The following is a 16285-nucleotide window of genomic DNA, read 5'->3' as shown; positions in this document are numbered from 1 at the left end:
TCGCTTGAAATAATGTCTTATTGTAAAAGCCCATATATTAGTAAATTTAAGGTTTTTTACTATTGGCGGATCCCGGGGTCTAATATGTCGTCCGATATACGAAGGTCGCAGATGAGCGCAACCGCGAGTGGGCGATGATCTCCCGGACTACGACCACTCTCACCTCCTTTATGATGAAGACCTCCTTCTCACTCAAGCCTAGCTGCCGAAGAGCCGAAGAGCAGATGAGATCCACAGCGTCCATCTAAACCTTTTGGTCTCTATATTGTTCCCGAGAAACCGGAGATCTGGGGGGAGACGATAATTTTGAGGCTAGACAATAAAAGCCCAATTTTATATTAAAACATTTATTTTCTAACCTTACCTAACTGCACAATTAACTTTGTAAACGCCTACAAATGTATGAGAGCACAAAGTTAGTTGTGCATTTTCATTCATCGAGAAATAGCCTTCCCCTCCGTTTGATGATTCCTGCACAATTGCAATTGCACCAGAATTTGTAAATATTAATTAAAAACAAAGTATGGGATTAGAAACATACTGATGGCTAATATTTTATCATAGTAATATGGACAATGTTTTTAGTAATGCAAGAACGTTCTAGTCTTTCAATAAAATAAATCGCTTTCAGTTCAATATTTGTACCGACTACATTCGCTTTCGGAGGTAAAACAGCCTTAAATCGAAACACTCACGCATTAAATTTCTTGCTCAAATATCAGGGTTATGAATTTTATATATACAAATATAATTCGTGAAAGCAATTGGAAGGAATAAGGTGGTATTATCTCATAATGACATGGTATATTTATTGAGTATAAGAAAACTTTGTTCCCCACTAGAACTGTAATGGGCTAATAATGTTAAACTATTGGTTTTGCTGGGCATTGCGTCTTTACCGACCTTGACAGCACTGAGGCTAGTTTCAGCAGTAGACAGTTGAGAGCTGATACAACACGTACTGTAAAGTAGGATAAGGAAATAACAAAGCTATGTTATAATATTATGTTTACAACAAAGATTACAATTAAAATAACTTCTAATCCTAGACACAAATAATTGAGTAAAATATTAATAAGAAATAAATGTCTTTTTGGTTCAATATTCGCGGAACGGATGCTGGTGGAATTCAGTTGCATCGCTTTCCTGAATTTTACTTGGGTGGGCCGGTAACATTGATATTGTAATTAGTTTGACAATTTCCAGGTATTGACGAGTTTCTATTGTACTCGTAATTGCACTCTTAATAACGACCACTATTAGTTTGTCATTAAAAGGCAAGTAATTTTGTAAACTTATATCTATTGTTTGTATGTACATTCTAAATTGCCAAAACTGATAAGACCTGCAGTGGTGTACCTTCATTCTTTTGTTTTTATTTATTTGCATTGTTTTATTGTTTAGCTCGCATTTGTCTTGACCGTCGGTATCATAGGAACGGAAAAAAATAAAATTAAATACTAAGATAGCAAAAAATATGTAACAAAGATAATATGGATTTATTTTTCTCTCCATATGAAGAAAACTCTATATAACGCTAGAATATGCGCAACCCTTTCAGTGTCGGCACATAGAGTTCACACTGTATTTTAGATTACGTATCGAATTCAATAAAAATGAACTTCTTACCTTATTGTTATCCAATTTAAATTTTTGTCACAATTAATAAATGAAAAACGAATAAATAGATAAAAATTTTGCAGAACAGAAAAGCAAACAAAACAAATAATATTGAAACGTCTATTCGCTGCGCTCACTCGCAGACAAAGCTCCAATTAAAGACAATTAACCCTAAAGCTTACATCTATTATTTTTCATAGAGACAACACCATAGATAGAATACATAAAGGTTGAGTCTGTTCTTTTTACCTCAACAATTCATTACTAACATTCTGTTTAAAAGTTGAAAATTAAAAACAAGTAATAGAAAATGGCGACAAACTCAAGATGTAACCAAGTCACAGTCGGACGTTTCTCACTTCATCGATTTTATTGATCATGGCTAGTCGGGTATGTATAAGAGCTTAATAATATACAAAACCATTAATAATAAAAATGGTTATGAAAATATACAAACAGCCTGGGCGGGCAATTCTTATTTATTATCCTAGCGTGATATCCGAACACGTGTTATTTAAATATAAACATAGTTGTATAGATTTTAATACCTACGTATATATTTACTTGTATGTAGGGTTGGTACTTTGTACTGCAATGCGGTTACCGTAATCCGTATGTAATACCTACTTTAAAAGTATTTCATTTGAGGTTATTACTCTTAAAAAAATTTATAAATATAAGACATTTTGTTGAGTATTCAATTTTTTTATTACCTATTTATTGACTATCATTACCTTACTGTACTTATACAACTGTATCGTTACATTGTCTTGCTTATACCCTAGATCAGGGGTCCCCAATCTTATTTTGTCTACTGCCCACTTTGAGAATAAATTACTTTTTAGCGCCCCCATTTTTTCACCTACTTAAAAACCACTATTATTTCAAGATCAACAAATACTTCCCAAGCCTCTACATAACGCCCCATTTTTTTTTTTCTGGGTCTCTTACCTTACCTTACTTACTTACCCTTTAGGCCTGCAAGACCCACTAGGGGCGTTATCGCTCACTTTGGGAAAAGCTGCCCCACATTGTATAATGCAAATAAAGTATAAAATAATCATCTTATCCTATTTAGGAGGCCGATCACTATTCAATCAGTTATGAAGTAATGTTAAACGTATTTTTCTTTATAATGGGTGAAAATGAAATGGTGACTGCATCTGTGATATCGGTATACGATGGCGGAGCATCATGAGGGATGATAGGTGAGGATGAAAGTAGACCAGTTCGTCCAACATGACGAATTCAATAAGAATTATCCACGATGGTGTACAGGGGGAAACGCATGAAGGCCGAGTTGAAAAGCTATATTACTAAAAATGAAACTTTTATACCTATTGATTGTTATCACCTTCCACCTGATAAGTACTGAATGTTACCAGAGATTGTATAAATCATAAACCCTCTATGACACCCGTGATGCAACTGCGATTACATGGCTGCGTTTCAATTTGAAATGTCCACCCTTATATGGCAGGCAAACTGCAAGGTATGGAGATATATATGTAGTATGACATCAGTCTACAGGAATAGCGCATGAAATACTTCGATGGTAACTACTTCCATTAGGTGGACCTTCAACACGTTTGCTATTCAGAGTATAAAAAAGAAATAATTATATGACATGTGACATGAACAACACTTGGTCTTATTACCCGCTTTCAACATAAGCCGATGGTTTTATCATCATGTAATTTGGTCTGCTCAATCTAGTAAGATCAACAGATGTTTGATAATCATCAATAATAATCACTTCGGGAATATATTGGGAACAGGAAAATGTCTATAACTAAGTAATGAAATACAAATGTGGCGCAAAGATGTTATATTTGCATTTTTTTTACAAAGAATGTAACCTATGAGTTGGAGTTGGGTCCACGACGGGGGCCGACGGTTTGATCAACATTCTTGAATCTGTAACAAAATTATGATAGATTATTAATGCTGACAAGCAACATGGGATTTGTAAGGGGTATATTTTTGAATTATCAGTACTTTTTTTTTAGATATTTTATATAAAGGAATAATAATTTTTTTCAAAGCAAAACATAAGTTTTAAAAAGTGTGTTAGGAAACCATGTAGGGAATGGCTGTGTGGACCCGGCATAGGCCATCCTTTCCTTTCCCGTGGGTGTCATAAAAGACGACTAAGAGACGGCGAGGGCGAGGTTTTTTTTACATACATAGCATTACATGAACACTCCCAAATAAATAAAAGCAGTATTAAGAAATATATTACCTTCTGTTGTATTGCATTCTGCGTTTGGCACGGCCGGTCTTCTTCTTCTTTTTTTGTTCTTTTTCTACTTTTGGTGTCTGACTCTTCACTTTTCCTGATATAAGAAGAAAAATATTTATCAATGTTTGTCGGTACACAAAAGCAGAAACTAGAATTATTTATTAATTATTTACTAATAATCGAAAACCTTTACTACAATAATTAGGGTAAAAATATAATATTCATAGCAAATACGAGGATTCCTATTTTATACACATAAAACAAAAAAATCTAGTAATCCTTGAGACTAGAAGATGACACCCGCGTATGGAGTATAAGTATAGATATCTTTAAAACAAGAAAATTGTTAAATATCAAGTCATTCTCAAACAAACCAAACTACTCACCAGCACGAGCCAAAGAACCGTGCACTTTACCACCAAGAAGTGGAATTGTGAGGTCAAGTTCTGTAGAGTCCAGGTCAGATACAAGGCATGAATCATCAAGAGGAGCTCCACATGCCGATAGTGTTAGCTCTTCAGCACCAACCACAGCTGAAGCTCGAAGGCGATCCTGTAAAATATAATTGATTAATACGTACATATTAATGCATACAACCTGTCCAGTGGTAAATGGTCACTGTAGCCTACGGACGCCTGCACTACTAGAAGTGTCACATTTACATTGCCAACCCTGAAGAAACCTAAATATGCTCTTTTTGAAGAACTTCGTACTGTAGTTTCTAGGGCAAGAAAACTACAACAAGGAGCTCATTCTACAGCCTGAGCATTCAAAGGAGAAACGGAAGAGGTTTACTTCAATACGTAAAAAATCTGTTCCTCGAAATATTAAATGAGCAAAAGTAATCTACTGTGTAAGTTCTAAAATATAATTTGTGAAGTTTTAATATACTTATATATTGATATTGATTTATAAGATGCAATAACAATACATTTATTGTTAGAATTTGTGATAATCTGAAATGAGAAAGGTATCGATGATACTGTAGTTCACAATGTTGTACGTTGTCAAATATTATTAAGTACAATACACACGCAATATCATTCATTGTATTATTTTTTGTAGTGTCTAAATTAATATCATAAAGGAAAAGGAAAGATTTTTTTTTCTGTTTGCAACATAAACTCCAAAAATGTCTACGCAATCAATTTTAAAAATTCTTGCACCTATAGAAAGTAACATTATCGACGAGGAGTGTGGGATATATTCTATTTAAGGAAAATTTTACATGTAATTAGATTTGAAAGCCAGGGTAAGTCACTAATAACAAGTACATTTAAATGTTTAAATGTTAATTATAAATAATTGTAGCCTGCATGCTATTACCTTAGTTTAACTAATCAGACTAATTATTTAGACCCATTAAACTAATTACCAACCAATGGTTATTCAAATTATGAATGATATGTATTATCTATGAATTATCACCACCATTGTATTTCAAAGCCCGTGGTGTCCTACACATCAGTAAAGGAATGTCTGATCGATATTTTTTTATGATAATCTAATAATTGTCACGTCTATAATTGTAAGAATTTCTAACCAAAAAACCTGAGAGTTCAACCATAACTGACAAATCGTGTTTCATGATAAACATATATGTGTTTTGTATCCAGTACATTATAGTGCAAATAATTACCTAAACAATTATAACTTTAGAAGTTATTAAATGAAATAACATGAAAAATTTACAGATTAAGTACCACGATATTAAGATATAGTGCAAATAAAAATATACGCATACGATTACAAATGTATAAGTTACTAGCTGACCCGGTGAACTTCGTTCTGCCCAACAGTCGATTCTTTCATTTTTTAGTTTTTTCTATTATGATACTTATTTATTTTTACTTATTCCAAATCAAGTTATATTTTTATTGACAATAGCTGTGACATGCGCGTGAGCTGCGCGCGGTACTGGACAGTACTCGGACATTGCAACGTTACTTCATTTTTCTAAAATAAAAGAATTTTTCTAAAACAAACGAAGCCAAAGTTACTCCTTATTACATCAGCTACCTGCCAATGAAAATACCGTCAAAATCGGTCCAGCCAATTCAGAGATTAACGGGAACAAACATACAGACAGACAGACAGAAAAAAAATTGTAAAAAATGTTATTTTGATATACAAGGAATAAATTATTGAAAAACGGTTATTTCAATAGTACAAACAGACACTCCAAATTAAATAACATCAAAAATCTACAGATTAAATAGCACTACTGTATTATCATAAGCAGAAGAATCAGAACAATTTATTTTCTCAATCTAGTGCAATTTATCTATTTAAGACTTTACCTTAATTTGTCCAATGGATTCTTCTCCGCTGACATCTAACACGTGCGTTGATTGTCCTCTAATGTGCAGCTGCATTTTGAGACTTCTAGAAAAAGAAACGCAATGATACACAGCGTGGCCACTACCGAATTTTCAATTAAATATATCACTTCACTTGTATGTGATTTATTATTTTTTCATCGACAGAACACAATACTTTTAACAACGTAAATCACTAAATTGTAAGTGCAAAGTTCTTTATTAAATAAAATTACTTACCGTAACACTCGATTCTGATAGCAGAAAGAAATGATATCGCGATAAGGCACCGGAAGAGGATATCTAACATACAGCTTTGTTTTTAAATTTATTAATACTTGGACTAGTAAGTCATCCGCTTATAACGTTACGTATAACAAAGCACTATTAAATATGAAAAAAAAATCAGGAAGAATCTTTCTCTTAGTACTAATGGACTAACAATACGATCACAAAGACGAGACGAATACGCAATTAATCACTCTTATGCACGTGAAATATAAATGTAGACTGATGGTCGCAGACCACTGGACACTATTTATGTACCCGCGAGCAGCAAAGCAGCTTGGCAAAGGCAAAGGATTACTATCACTGGGGTTGCCAGATGTGAATTTTTAATTTTACGAAAATGGTAAACATTAAAAAAAAAATTATTTAACAATTTCCCCTCCTTTTCCACATAAGACCCTTAATCCTCTTATTTACCAACTTCTCTTAAGCACTTTAAAAATTATATGAAATTTATTAATTAATAAAATTAATTAAAAAAATATTCCGGGAAATTACGAACTTTTTTCCTGTATTATTTTTTTTCTATTTAAAATCACGTAAAATATAATATTGCCATAATACAAAGAAATAATAATATTTTATAGTGCAATACTATGAAATACTTAAAAACAGCAATGTACGATGAGTATGAAAATCTTACCGCGATTCGCAGAATTGACTGTGAAAGGTCTACGCCATAAGGGCACGAAAACTACGTAGCAGGAAGTGCTATTGGCCGTGCGCTGTAGGTATCTCGCGTCATGTAGATCGTAAAATTTCAAATACACATCGTGGCGGCATTTTCGGTTGGAAAATAATCTATCATTCGATTCAGACTATTCATTTGAATTAGCCGTTTTCATTTTGGCCACCCTGCCTCTTTCACCCTGTATATACCAAGTTTACTGAAAAGGACATGTAAAGAAAAGTGAACCATTAACAGCTTTAATGGAGTCGTGGCGTCGCTTATAAAACCTTTAGTACTTTTAAGATGGGTGTACGTGATCTCAAGTCAAGTACGTTGTGGCCATGTTATACTACCCCTTTCCTTTTCTTTCCTTTCCTGAGTCACCACTCGAGTGGTCCGGTAACGTTGATATTGTAATTAGTTTGACGATTTCCAGGTATTGACGGTTTCCTATTGTACTCGTAATTGCACTCTAAATAACGACCAATATTAGTTTGTAATGATAAAAGGCAAGTAATTTTGCCGACATATATAGTATCTATTGTTTGTAAGTACGTTCTAAATTGCCAAAACTGATAAGAACTGCAGCAGTGTACCTACATTCTTACCAATAGTTTTATCTACAACGGGTGTTATCCCGAAAACCTTACACACAAGTCTCCATACATTATGTATACAACCCTCCACATATATACTCCTCCAAAAAGCAGCCATTTTAAATACATGTCGCCCGGTCCGTAAGTTCCTATCATTGAACTGACATTCCAAAAACACTTGGCTTTGGCCCGTGTCTAAAACTACCTCTAAATGAGAGATATAACAAATTAAATAATAATCAAAACGGTCATGGAAATATGCAAACAGCCTGGGCGGGCAATTCTTATTTATTATCCTAGCGTGATATCCGAACACGTGTTATTTAAATATAAAAATAGTTATATAGATTTTAATACCTACGTATATATTTATTTGCAGGTAGGGTTGGTACTTTATACTGCACTGCGGTTACCGTTTAGCAATATAAAGGTTGTACCTTTATATTGCTAAAGAATATATTATATACATATATGTAAAGTTAGTATTACGTAATACTCCACATATCATTTTATATATATTAAATATTATAAATAATAAATTGCTCTTCTAATAAGCGCGATTCCCGTGACGTATCGGTGGGCACCTAATTGGCCGTTGTGCTCGTAGGCCATACTCATGCAGTCGATTTCGCACAGTTTGGCAGCTAACAACAACACCACTTGAATTTTGTAGCCTTAAACCTACCTCTCAGGCGATTAACATCAGCTGGTGTCTTGCAGTCAGTTGTATGTATCGATCTTGCCGTGTAGGTGTACACCTTCCTCGACCTGGATGCTAATCAGCAGGATCTCCCGTGTTAGTGTAACGCTGATGAAGACGGCAAATAACGCTTCTGTTGACACCAAAATACCGAGATACCTGAGATTGACTTCGTCCCGCTTGCAACATCCCTACAGCTCTTTGCATTTCATCTGCGTTCAAATGACTTCGCTCCATAACGTAAAAAATGTCTCAAAATCCAAATTCGTTCGAAACTTTTTTTAATTTATTGTTTAAATCATAAAATTGATACAGAATACTAAATTTTAATAAGTAAAGAAAACGCTATAAAATTCGAACAAATACAATCGCTTTTGAATTTGTGAAAAAAAATGATACTTTATTTTTTTTACAACCAGCCAGTATGTCCCCTAGATCAAAAAAGTTTACGTAGGTATTACCTACTTAATAAGAAATTATATAATAATTGATTAATAATTTGAAATAGTATGAATTTTTTGAAGTGTGTATATTTCAAACTTTATTAGTATTATTCAATTCACATTCTTCAAACTACGACTTCAAACTGCCCTTTATGCAAAAAGTGATGAAAAAGCATACTTTAAAGTTGGAAATATTTTTTTAATATTGTTTGTCTCATGACGTATTTTTTGACATGAGAATTTAATTTATTAATTAAGAGAAAAATGTATTAAAATACATGTATACCATTCCTTTCGCTTTCTCTATCTTCAAAACACACATACACACACCCATACATGTGTATTTAATAAGCATGTACCTATTGACACGTTTTCCTATAATATACATATGCATACAAAATCTCTGTTCCAAAAAAATATAATTTCTTTTTTTACAATAACTCCATTAACTTTTTAAAATATCAGGTTCATCCAAAAACCATTTGAAAGGTAATTTCAAGAGCTATAAGACTTTTTTTTTTTTTTTAATGGATGATAATGGAATGGTAAACCCGCCTGCGCTAACGGTATACACTGGCGGGGCACCAGTGAGAGATGATACGTGAGAATGAAAAAAACAGGTCAGTTAGCCCATCGTGATGAATTTACCTGGAATTCAGTACGATGGTTTCCAGGGAGGACCACGTGGAAGAGCTATAAGACTGTCTTAAATAAGATTTTTTTAGTTCTTATTTTTTAAAAGATAAAGGATCCCGGTTACATGGTTCTCGCAGTAAAAGTTAGGCTTTAAACGTCTCTATCTCAGTTATTTTTGTTTCTATAAAAATAAAAAAAAAAAAACAAAATCTTTGTTAAAAAAAGAACTGAAATTTTGTTCTTTATCATTTTTACGAATATCCAATATTTTAGAAGTTATTTTCAAAAGAAAATGAAATTTACGAAAATTTTAAAACTTTCAATTTTATTAAATCATACTTTTTTTCAAAAATAAGTATTCTAAACCAGGCAAAATATTTGAAGTCATCACTTATGCTAAAAAAGAAAGTCCTTTAGGGATAACCACAAATTTAAATTTTTGTGGAAATGGTGAAAGTTGTAATTTTCGTTTGTTCCAAAAAAAAAATTGATAGTGACATCTTATTTTTATCATAATTTGCTCAATTTTGATGCTATTAACTTTTTACAGTGCTAGAAAGGTTATTCCGTGTACTTTAAAAACTCTTTAGGAAGTATATGTCATAAAATGCATCGTTATTTAAGTTTGAATACTTAGCTACCTATAGCTCATTTTGACTTCACAAAAAATCATAATCTTTGATCTTTAATAACTCGGAAAGTATTGAGTTATTCCAAAAACTTTATATAACAAATTTTGCTTAGAATTTGTCTCTTTATCGATTCCTAGGGTTATTTTTATTAAAATAATTTTCATCCCCGAGAAGGGGTGGCATCCACCCCCAGGGTAAAAGCGCAATCTGGCACTATGTTCTTTTGTTTCTTAAGGTATCCCCCACCTATTCACCAATTTTCATGAAAATCGATGGAGGTTAAACGAAATCAGAGGTGAAAATCTGAAGGTAAACTAAATTAAACTTAATAATTTATTTTTCTACGTACTCTCCGAGTCTCTCTACCACACTCACACCGAGTCCAGCGCTTTTCCAAGGCTTCAATCCCTTTAAAAAAAAGTTGTCTTGGTCCTGCAAAAAGCTCTCCACGGCATCCATCACCTCGTTATCGTCTTCGGACCTGTTTCCTTTTAAGTATTCTTCCAGTTTGGGGAACAGATAAAAATCGCTAGGCGCCAGATTTGGTAAATAAGGGGGGTGGTCAACCAATTTGGCCCTGATGGTATACCATCGTTTATTATCAAACTGTCGAATGGCTTTAGAAGAACCTTTATTACACATATTTAATTTGTGTTTAATGAAAGGTTATTAACCGAAAGACTAGAAAATCACCAGAGTGACTCCTGTGCGTAAGGGAAATTCTGGATCTGATGTAAGTGAACACTGACCGGTGGCGGTGCTGTCTGCTTTCGCCAAGGTATTCGATTCAGTATTAAATGAAAATATACATTCACAGATAAAATCACAGTTATCCGATGTCCAACATGGTTTCCGGGAAGGTCGAGGTACGGGAAGTAATCTGCTGTCCTTGGTATCATATATGGCACCAGTTATCGGTGCTGGAGGTCAAGTTGATGCCGCTTATTTCGACTACCAAAAAGCCTTCGATACTGTCGATAATGACGTTTTATTGACTAAGTTTGCTGCCATGGGATTTACGCCGCATCTAAACTAAAATTTTTGCTGACTACCTTGGTGAACGCAGACAGTACGTAGAATACGGAGGATATGACACAGTTCAACTGCGAATACCGAATGCTTATGTTAGCGCGCGTCGTCATCCGGTTACGTTTAATGTACCGCCAGTAAGAACTAACGTACTTCAACACGCTCCCTTAACTCACGCAGTACGGTTATTAAATAATATTATAAACATCATTGATATATTTAGTAGCAGCCTGCCAAAGATATTAGAAGCGGCTCAGACATATCTCGAGTCGGGTTAAATACACTTATTATAAATTTGTATGTTAGCAAACTAGATTTATAACATTGATTTGGCTTTTGCTGTTATAATGTTGTTATTATTTTTAATGAATAAATAAAAAATTCGAAGTCAGCTAGCTGAATGGCAGCCATTGTAACAGCCGACTTGTGCGCAGGTGTGTTGTAGTGATGAAACAGCAGGCCCCTTCGAAGTTTCCCTCTCTTTTTCTCTTTGATGGCATTTCTCAATTGGGAATTAAAGCTGCATAATATTGGTCTGTAATAGTGGTTCCACGCTCCAGGTAATCAACCAACAATATCCCTTCTTTGTCCCAAAATATTGAGCCCATAACCTTGCCAGTTATGCCACGGCACGAAACTTCTTCGGGGTCGGATTTGATGGCCGCTTGGCATCCATCTTGCGGAGACCTTTCTCATATTCAAAGATTATTTCAATATAGATTGAATACTTCCATATGAAATGACCGTTTCTTGAAGTAAGTATCGGATGGTAACTCTTCGATCGCTCAATACAATTATCTCGACTTTCGCAACATTTTCTTGGGTGACTGATATCGATGGACGGCTGCAACGATGTTTGTCTTCCGTTAACTTTTTTAAACAGAGGTATTTAATAAAGGCTCGCATTTCGTTTTTCTCCATTTTTGAGAACACGTTCCGACGTTCAGAAGCAAACAAATGACTACCTTCAGAAAAAAAAGAGAATCGAAGATTTTTTCTTTATTAATATTACAAATATGTACCTGAGCTATGCCTGCCAGTATTTTTTTTTCTTACCCAGAAGTATGTCGTTCTCACTACTTTTTGATCCCTTCTCGTAAGTCTCGATGTAGGTGTGTAGGCCCCGGCATAGAATAAGCTACACCTTTCTTTTCCGTGAGTGTCATAAAAGGCGACTAAGGGAGTTAATGGTATAGAGATGAGCAGCAGCATCCCTCTTAAAATCAAAACCAAACTACGGTTGCCAATCCGCCTGCCAAACATAGCAACTACTGGCAAAACCTCACTTATGAAGAAGGCTATGTTCAGCAGACAGCTGATATAACATGTACTGTAAACAAGGATAAGGAAATAAAAAGGCTTTGTTATAATATTATGTTTAATGAGTTCTAACAAAATTTTGTTAAGTCACCCTGAATCCTCTCCACTAGAACTGTAATCGGCTAATAATGTTAAACTATTGGGTTTGCTGGGCACTGTGTCTTTATCATCCCTGATAACACTGGTATTAGGTGTAGTTTGATTTACTTCTTTATCTTTTACTGTTTCTTCCATATGTTTCTCATCATTGACCTGAATTTTTGGATTATTTTCTGTGTGTATTTCCTCTTTTTCAACTTTATTGTTTTTAAAAGTAATACCTAAAGAATTTATTGTCAATGGAGTATTTTTACTTAACAGTTTTTCCTTCTTCAGTCTACCAATAGCAGGAATTAGTCCACCTGAACTGGGTAATGCTGGGCTATTTAGGATTCGTAGTCTAGTTAAGCTCTGTTTCTCGTCTATACTCCGTGAAGGTTGAAGAGACAATAGTGTGGCCATATTTCTATCGTTTTCTGTTTCCGGTAAAAGGCTAATGTCCAATGAGGATTTAGCTAACAGTAAACTGTCATTTACTGATGTTTCTTCAAGTTCTTTCCTTCTTTTCTGTAAAAGAAACAATTACAAATAAGTTATTATATATATATATATATATATATATATATATATATATATATATATATATATATATATATATATATATATATATATATATATATATATATATATATATAGTTGCAATAAAATATTTATGAAATGGGAAATAATTGTAACAATTATAGAAAACTATAATTATTTGTTTGTCATAGGAATCTAATAAATAAGTTAATCCGGTTCAAAGGACCAATTGTTAGTTATAAACCAATAGGCTATGGGCAATTATTGATTATTCAATTAATTATTACCATTGGAGAGCATAGCTATTATGAACAGTTCTTCCTGACCCTAAAGAGCATATATCCTTGAGGTAAGTTATTTTTTTTTAATTTTATGTGTTTGTATAAACTAATAGGAGACATACATATACATACCCTAAAGTTCCTCCTCAAAGAGCAATTAGCTTCATAATCATCTTTCCATACTGTTTCATTCCTTCCAACTAGCTTTCCGAGCCTGGGTTTATCCTGTTTAGCACCAACTTCGTCCCCAGTCTTGTGCTCCAGTCGGAACATTGGATCATCAAATAGTCGTTTTTGGGTTTCCTTTGTTTCTGGTACTACCTGCCCATTTTCGGTGGGGTCCCATCTATTCTCTTGACGTCTTGCTCCTGATACTATGACATAGTCTAAATTCTGTAAATAAGTAATCAAGACAAATAAAAATTAGTCTAGGACTAGCTTTTCCTATAGTCACTTGGGAAAACCCATCGTGAGTTTAAGTATTTATTAAAAATGACCTGAACTAGTTCTTGTTTTCATAAATTCTATGATATATATGTAACAGCTAAAAGCTAAAGCATGGTTACACCTAGTTTAGCTGACTAAAACCAGTTGCAGCTGCTCACAGGTAGCTCAACTTAGGTGATACCTATTTATGTTATCTTCGACTGGAACAAGCCTTCATCACATGGCTGCAACTATGTGCAGTCGGCAAAGCCCTTTAGGATCCTATTCCATGAATTTCATAGGAATATTTTGGAATATAAATTATGATAGCATAGTTGAATAACTGTTGTATTGATAGCAAATAGTAGTTTTCTAGATATAACCAGAATAAAATTTAAAAACTCTTACTATGAGTAACAAATTATTTTCAGTTTTTATAGAAAATAATTTAAAATATTTTTATAAAATAAACTGTCTTCCACCAGAGGGAGACTTTGTACAAAAGTCGACTGCTTGTGTACCTCTATCCCATTCGTGTTTCTACCGTGAAGCAGTTGTGTTTGCATGGCTGTGTTTCGGTTTGAATGGTGGGATATGGCGTGAATTTACAGGGTACAGAGGAATAACACCTGAGTCCTCAGGAATGGCAACGCATGGGGGGTATCATGGGCGAAACAGTATACTCTGTTATGTCCATGGTAGCAGTACCATGTCGTCTATAGACATGAGCAGTCATGTCTATAGGCGACGGTTACAACTTTCCATCAGGTGGGCCGTCAGCTTGTTTGCCATTCTAAGTTATATAAAAAAAAGTTTAAAATTTATACTGTCAATATTGGTAACTCTCCAGTTAAGGTGTAAAAGATGGCAATGCTAAACTTTTATTGTCAGACGACATTGTTAATGGGTAGCTGACTATGGTGGTAATAATAGATCTGTGTCTAACTGTGGGATAGTATTTTTAAAACTTATATTAATTTCATAATGATGTCTATACATATGTGTAATGGAATACTATGTTTGTCATTTCTGGCAATTGTTTAAAGTTCAACTAGAAATAAAGATGTCATAAAATTCCTGTTACACATATATGTAGACACAGCTATGGGATGATGAGTCATTTATATTAAACAATGATGATGTTGATGACAATACTTACGCCAGGATCCGTTTTGATTTCGAAATGGTTATCACAGAGGTGGCACTTCATCCTGAACTGGTACACCGGAGTACTGTAGTACATGCCAACCTTCTTTTTCTCCGCGTTGTACCTCACACCCATGCCTATGTGGTTGTTGCAGCCATCACACCATATATTATATGGCATCTCAAAGCGGATGATTAGTATCCCCATGTGCAGCTTCCGAGCGCGCTCCCGTAACGCATGAGTGCCGAGGAATTTGTTCAACCCACCGACTTTTGGGTCGTAGTCGGGCGGGTAGTAGAGGTTTTGACCTTTTCGTTCGCCCATTTTGTCTGAATTAATTAAAAATATTATGTTTCTTTAAAACAATTACCATTAAACTTGGTTATTACTTATAACAAACTAAATATTTTAGATGGGGGGAAAGGATCGTTAGTAATGGTGAGGTTTGTCCCCATTGCTATCAATATACTTTGTCAGGTTGACCTCGACGCGGTTCTCCCTGGAAACCATCGCGACAAATTTTTCGTTGAATTCATCACGATAGGCTAACTGACGTGCTTTTTCATCCTCACCAATCATCTCTCACTAGTGCCCTGCCAATGTATACCGATAGCGCAAACGGGATTAACATTCTATTATCATCCATTAAAAGAAAGATGTATTTTAGATTACATATCGAAATTAAATAACATGTTACCTTATTATTGTTTCCCAATTTTGATTTGTGTCACAATTACACTTTTCAAAAACGATGAATTAAAATTTTGAAGAACCGAAAAGTAAACAAAACAAATATAAAGGTAGTTATTAACAGATTTTATTAACAAAACAAAACAATATTATTTCAACTACACTATATACAAATAGCTCATCAGGCAACTTTTTTTTTTTTTTTTTTAGTACGTTTGTTCCGTTTGGAACAGGCTAAGGTCGGAGACCATGCTGCCTAGTCTTCAAAAAGATAATTTGTCTGGAATTCATCAGGCAACGAGTTAACGTCAAATGTCACCTGGGTTGCTAGATACGAATTATTGATTATTACCTTAACGTCAAATATTTTTTTCTCTCAATATATTAAGTATAAGTTCTATTACTGTCCAAAAATTTATCCGAATTTCTCCAAAGCCAAAAATTGCGAAAAATACGCAACGCTGACTATCACAGATAATAGTGTCAGTAATTTTTTTGTTCCGTTTTCCTCTTAATTTTTCCTAAGATTAATGCTCCTTATTCTTTGGCTTTTCCTTACCAATAGGGAAGGCAAAAAAATTAAACATCCTTAGATACGGTCGTTATCTTCAGTAGTGTCAGTAATCAAA

General features: G+C 34.1%; 2 protein-coding genes and 1 long non-coding RNA gene across 3 annotated transcripts; all 3 read right to left on the bottom strand.

The window, feature by feature from the left end:
* Positions 1–162: 162 nt before the first annotated feature.
* On the bottom strand, positions 163–1757 carry LOC128201551 (uncharacterized). Its single transcript, XR_008253283.1, has 3 exons — positions 1630–1757; positions 904–961; positions 163–287 (listed from the first exon to the last, which is right to left on the bottom strand). It is a non-coding gene; the product is annotated as an uncharacterized LOC128201551 (long non-coding RNA).
* A 1676-nt stretch (positions 1758–3433) lies between these two features.
* LOC128201537 (FAU ubiquitin-like and ribosomal protein S30) lies at positions 3434–6752 on the bottom strand. The gene is made up of 5 exons (XM_052898833.1): positions 6421–6752; positions 6163–6247; positions 4249–4414; positions 3863–3956; positions 3434–3537 (listed from the first exon to the last, which is right to left on the bottom strand). The coding sequence occupies exons 2-5, from the start codon at positions 6235–6237 to the stop codon at positions 3480–3482; spliced, it is 393 nt and encodes a 130-aa protein (XP_052754793.1). The 5' UTR covers positions 6238–6247; positions 6421–6752; the 3' UTR covers positions 3434–3479.
* A 5778-nt stretch (positions 6753–12530) lies between these two features.
* LOC113509715 (coiled-coil domain-containing protein 130 homolog) lies at positions 12531–15857 on the bottom strand. Its single transcript, XM_026893118.2, has 4 exons — positions 15664–15857; positions 14979–15295; positions 13526–13786; positions 12531–13100 (listed from the first exon to the last, which is right to left on the bottom strand). The coding sequence occupies exons 2-4, from the start codon at positions 15288–15290 to the stop codon at positions 12582–12584; spliced, it is 1092 nt and encodes a 363-aa protein (XP_026748919.2). The 5' UTR covers positions 15291–15295; positions 15664–15857; the 3' UTR covers positions 12531–12581.
* Positions 15858–16285: the final 428 nt, after the last annotated feature.

This window comes from Galleria mellonella, unplaced genomic scaffold, assembly GCF_026898425.1.
Source record: "Galleria mellonella isolate WM207_F2 unplaced genomic scaffold, CSIRO_AGI_GalMel_v1 utg54, whole genome shotgun sequence".
Taxonomy (NCBI): Eukaryota; Metazoa; Arthropoda; class Insecta; order Lepidoptera; family Pyralidae; genus Galleria; species Galleria mellonella.
The sequence above is the reverse complement of the archived record's forward strand: the minus strand, read 5'-3'. Positions and strand labels throughout refer to the sequence as shown.